The sequence below is a fragment of the Aethalodelphis obliquidens genome, unplaced genomic scaffold (genome assembly GCF_003676395.1).
Source record: "Aethalodelphis obliquidens isolate GAN/ISIS:26980383/991018 unplaced genomic scaffold, ASM367639v1 scaffold1145, whole genome shotgun sequence".
In the NCBI taxonomy this organism is placed as follows: domain Eukaryota; kingdom Metazoa; phylum Chordata; class Mammalia; order Artiodactyla; family Delphinidae; genus Aethalodelphis; species Aethalodelphis obliquidens.
In genome coordinates, this window is record NW_020839056.1 from 988 (window position 1) to 6,676 (window position 5,689).

The 5,689-nt window shown below is 40.5% G+C and overlaps 1 protein-coding gene across 1 annotated transcript; it reads left to right on the plus strand.

Annotated features, from left to right (window-relative positions):
* Positions 1 to 1,856: 1,856 nt before the first annotated feature.
* On the plus strand, positions 1,857 to 3,561 carry LOC113617002 (aromatase-like; the record flags this gene model as incomplete). The annotated part of the gene is made up of 2 exons (XM_027100334.1): positions 1,857 to 2,098; positions 3,313 to 3,561. Coding segments are annotated over 2 exons (491 nt in total), but the record flags the coding sequence as incomplete, so codon positions are not given.
* Between the last annotated feature and the right edge of the window lie 2,128 nt (positions 3,562 to 5,689).

A 5,689-nucleotide genomic window follows, 5' to 3' on the forward strand; every position in this document is an offset into this window, starting at 1 on the left:
CAGCTTTATTTCATTTCCATTTGCATGGAATATCTTTTTCCATCCCCTCACTTTCAGTCTGACTGTGTCCCTAGGTCTGAAATGGGACTTTTTAGACAGCACATATAAGCAGCTTGCTTTTCTATCCATTCAGCAACCCTGTTTGTTTCGGGTGGAGCATTTAATCCATTCACGTTTAAGGTAATTATTGATATGTATGTTCCCATGACTATTTTCTTAATTGTTTTGGGTTTGTTTTTGTACATTTTTCTTCTCTTGTGTTTCCCACTTAGAGAAGTTCCTTTAGCATTTGTTCTAGAGCTGGTTTGGTGATGCTGAATTCTCTTAGCTTTTGTTTGCCTGTGAAGCTTTTGATTTCTCCATCGAATATGAATGAGATCCTTTGTGGGTCGAGTAATCTTGATTGTAGGTTCTTCCCTCTCATCACTTTAAGTATATCATGCCACTCCCTTCTGGCTTGTAAAGTTTCTGCTGAGAAATCAGCTGTTAACCTTATGGGAGTTCCCTTGTAGGTTATTTGTCAATTTTCCCTTGCTGCTTTCAATAATTTTTATTTGTCTTTAATTTTTGCCAATTTGATTACTATGTGTCTTGGCGTGTTTCTCCTTGGGTTTATCCTGTATGGGACTCTATGCACTTCCTGGACGTGGGCTGCTATTTCCTTTCCCATGTTAGGGAAGTGTTCGACTATAACCTCTTCAAATATTTTCTCGGGTCCTTTCTCTCTCTCTTCTCCTTCTGAGACCCCTATAATGCGAATGTTGTTGTGTTTAATGTTGTCCCAGAGATCTCTTAGGCTGTCTTCATTTCTTTTCATTCATTTTCTTTATTCTGTTCCGCAGCAGTGAATTCCACCATTTTGTCTTCCAGGTCACTTATCCGTTCTTCTGCCTCAGTTATTCTGCTATTGATTCCTTCTAGTGTACTTTTCATTTCAGTTATTGTATTGTTCATCTCTGTTTGTTTGTTCTTTAATTCTTCTAGATCTTTGTTAAACATTTCTTGCATCTTCTTGATCTTTGCCTCCATTCTTTTTCCAAGGTCCTGGATCATCTTCACTATCATTATTCTGAATTCTTTTTCTGGAAGGTTGCCTATCTCCACTTCATTTAGTTGCTTTTCTGGGGTTTTACCTTGCTCCTTCATCTGGTACATAGCCCTCTGCCTTTTCATCTTTTCTATCTTTCTGTGAATGTGGTTTTTGTTCCACAGGCTGCAGGATTGTAGGTCTTCTTGCTTCTGCTGTCTGCCCTGTGGTGGATGAGGCTATCTAAGAGGCTTGTGCAAGTTTCCTGATGGGAGAGACTGGTGGTGGGTAGCTATCAGTGATATTTTCTGACAGATGACTGCATTGGATACCAGAAGAGAAAATTTCTGTGAACATCATTAATCTCACCATCTCACTTGACTAGAGGAGGAATGAACGTCTTCTAGAATTCAGAGTAGGGGACAAAACTCAAGAACCACACAGGTGGCAATAAATGTTTGAAGCAGATTAGGTCGGTCTACATGATGCTGCAGAGAGGAAGTTCCTCTAAAGGGCTCATCAGCCACCCACCCTCAGCTAACTATTGTCATGTGGGGATGTGAGTCCAATGTAACCTGTTTTTTAATTTCTATACAAATCCAGACATTTGTATGAAATCTCTCAGATGTTAAGATAATTGACTTCAAATCTGAATTTTCATAAGACACTCTGTGGACCAAACATAAAATATTTTACAATTATATATATAAATTTTTTCAACCAAGACCGAACTGACCTATAACTATACTGATCTGAAACTATGAGTTTTATGCCCATCACATGTTGAAACTAACATGACCTACTTTGTCCTTTTTATCTGATCCCACAGCTGAAAGAGACATAAGGATTGATGATATGCAAAAACTAAAAGTGGTAGAAAACTTTATTTATGAGAGCATGCGGTACCAGCCTGTCGTGGACCTGGTCATGCGCAAAGCCTTAGAGGATGATGTCATCGATGGCTACCCAGTGAAAAAGGGGACTAACATTATCCTGAATATTGGAAGAATGCATAGACTTGAGTTTTTCCCCAAGCCCAATGAATTTACTCTTGAAAACTTTGCCAAGAATGTAAGAGCCCTTCCTTAAAACTGTGTGTGCCACTCTTGAAAATGTCAACTCTTAAGTCCTCTCTGTTTCTGTGTTTGCACCATGTATATTTCATTCTATTTACTCATTCTCTTCACACCTCACCAGGAAAACACATTTCCCCTAGCTTGGAACACGACCACCATGTCTGTCCTCAAGGCAAGGAGGCTGGCTCTCCAGCTCTCAGAAATGTCTTCATGGAGGCCACACAATAGGTCAAAAGATGAATAATTCAGGCCCTTAATTTGCTTAAAATGAGGCAAATTTTCTTTAACCAACCCATTTAAACTTAACTTTTCCATTTAAACTTATCACCTTGTCACCATGTAGATTCAGCCGTAGCATCATCTAAGTCAAGGAAATCCACTTCTGCTTCAGATGGAAATCAAGTGAGAAGAAAAGATTTGGTTTTGGCAGTGGGCCTTTGGTTTCTCAAATGGCCCCACAAGCACTAGGCCTCATTCTATATAAGACTTTGTAATTACAAGAGCCTCAGCTTCTTCTTTTTCTGTAACTGAGGTGTACTGGAGATTCTGCCTCCATTATGTCAATTCTAGGCAATGACTTTTTTAACCTGAATTATCCTGATAGTTCCGTGTCCCCTTTTTCCATTTGCATATGGAAATATGATCTTAGTTAAACCAGTTGTCTAATTCATTCCATTTCTAGATAAGCAACCCACGCCATGTTGGCAATTGGTCAAAAATAACTTACTGAGCGTGTATTAAGTGCCAGGCACTATGTGAGTCCAAATGGGGACAAGACAGGCAGAGGTGTCCCATTAAATATTTGTATAACTAAATATATTTAGATCCTTGGCACTAATAGGGAATCCACACCTTTGCCTAAATTTGTCCTTGTCATCATGTTATATGCCCTGGCACAAAAACAATCTTTGCCTCAATGGCTGGCAGAACAGCAGTAAAGCCATGGTCTTCCCACAGAGCTAGCTGAGTATTTACATGAAAAGCAAAACAGGGAATTGTTTGAAGTTGTGTCCGTAACACAAAGGGTGAATCAAACTGGAGGGAGAAAGAGGCTTATCTGAGTTACAGTCATTCCTCTCCGTGAAGGAGCAGTATGGCCAAGTCGCCGAAACCGAGCATTCTGACTCACAGTGTTTTCAGGGTGAATCAAACAGATATGCATGACTCTAGCCTTTACTTCTCAGGCTAATTGTCTGATCATTTTCCTAGGTTCCTTACAGGTACTTTCAGCCATTTGGCTTTGGGCCCCGGGCCTGTGCGGGAAAATACATTGCCATGGTGATGATGAAGGTCATCCTGGTCACACTTCTGAGACGCTTCCACATGCAGACATTGCAAGGTCAATGTGTTGAAAAGATGCAGAAGAAAAATGACTTATCTTTGCAACCAGATGAGACCAGCGACCTGCTAGGAATGATTTTCATCCCAAGAAATTCAGACAAGTGCCTCGACCACTAAAAAAGTTTGGTCAGTCCCTGCCCTGGAGCACTTCTCAACAGTATTCCACATGGAAGCCACCCACCTTTGCCAGGTAGTCCTCCTCCCATGAACAACCGTGGCCTCTGGCCTTTTATACACTTACCTCCTGTGGGGTGTTAGCGAGCCGGGAGACACCGGTCATCTGAGCGCATCCAAACCAGAAACCAGACTGCAGGAGAAAATACGGAGGCGAAGATTTGTGCAGGAAACTGCAGCCCTAAAGGCCCAGTTCCACAAAACGTGCTTTGGGAAAGACAAGCCATCAGCAAGACTCACGCCCCACTCCTCACTGTCCTGCCCTGAGATGGGAGCTTTGTAATGACTGGGGCAGAAGCATTCAATTCCATTACAAAGGCCAGGCTGACACTGGGTACCTAGAGCTAAACACACCCACTAGTATGAATAAAGGGCTTTTGATTTTGTTTTCGGTGGGTTGGGTACTGCAATATTCACACCTTTGGAGAAATACTTACAAATTCAGCATTTGCCTTTTCCTATGAATTATGTTAAATTAACTCTTGTTTAACCTCATGTGATTTAACTGTGGCTAAAGTTCAATGGAAGACTGTGGTTTCCCAGTCTCTCAATTTATGCCTCAACCAGATTATATATGTGTTCTAGGAAAGAAATTCATACAATGGGTTTGAAATTAAAATAAAATTCCTTTTTTTCATGTCTGCATTGTTGTTTAGTTCCATGAGTGCCCTAAGAAAGAGAATACCCTAGGCAGTAGCACCTATTAACTCTTATCACAGGTCCATGATTTGGGGGAGGGGAAGTCTCTGAATCTATATCTAAATCTACATCCCAGTGAGTTCAAACTTCTAAGGAGTGCTCCTCATATACCATAATCCTTCTCCCTCAACATTTCTCCCCATCTTACTTTCCATGGCCCCAAAGAAAAGAGCAACAGATCAGTAGAGAACATGGCCAGGGCAGATCCCCTACAATCACATTTTATCCTAGCTCAGATTTAACAATTACCTTAGAGATTTAACAGTTATCTAGTTTATCTAATCATTACATGTAGTCAGGGGTAAAATGCAAACTTCGGAATTAGCTCTTGAGAAAGAATAAAATAGATGAGTGAATTTTCCAAATACCAGTTTCTTTCTGTTATATCACCAATATGGATGTATTGTATAGTGTATACTGAAGGCCACTTAAAAACTGAAAACTTAAACTCATTTATACACTTGTAAATCTTGGCCATTGAGTCAACCTGAATATTCTTCTCATCCTGCTATTTGGCAGAGCTCTTTTCTTTTGGAATCCATGCCGGTCCCCCATTCTTTTTTTTTGGCCATGCCTAGTGACACGCAGCTTCCTACTGTCCTCCATTCTTACTCTCAAGATCAGTACTGAATCAACACTCTGGCTCAGAGACATTCTAATTGACCCAGAATCCAGGTAAAAGGGAGAGGTATTCAAAGTGGTCCGGGATGGGCATTAGTAAAGCAGGAAATATTTGCACTTTGCTGTACACCTGAATCTAACACAGTGTTGTAAATCAACTATACTTCAGGTTAAAAAAGTAGGAAATACTTGAACTTGGAATCATCTGGATCATCTACATGGCCTAAACATATGTTGAAATAGGCCTGTGCACCTGGATATGTCTGTAGTCAAGTCTAGACAAGCATCCAAATAATCCAGATCTGCAAAAGACAGTCCAGGATTTTAGACAATGTCTAAATTCCTTAATTCACATTAACTCACTAGATGATTGTGAACACACAGTTTACTGTGACTAGAGCTGTACAGTAGAGGAAAACAGATTTTGGACCACTGCACTTCAGCTATCCAATTCCCTTGAACATCTACTGTATTTAATGTGTACATATACGTAGCCAAGGCCATCACCTATACAGTCAAAGTGAGATGGAGGTGGATATAGTTGTCTATAGATAATGCAGATAAAAAATATGCTAGGGGAAAACAGGACTAGGAGGTGGAGACCAGAGGAGGACAGGAAGAGGGGAACTGCTGGTTTGCATGATGAAAGCAAACTCTCCCAGAATCAAATTATCTGAGTAATTACTCAACTTGAAATTCTCTTTCTCTGGTATTGACAAACCCCATATGTTTGTACAGGCTTGGTCTAAGA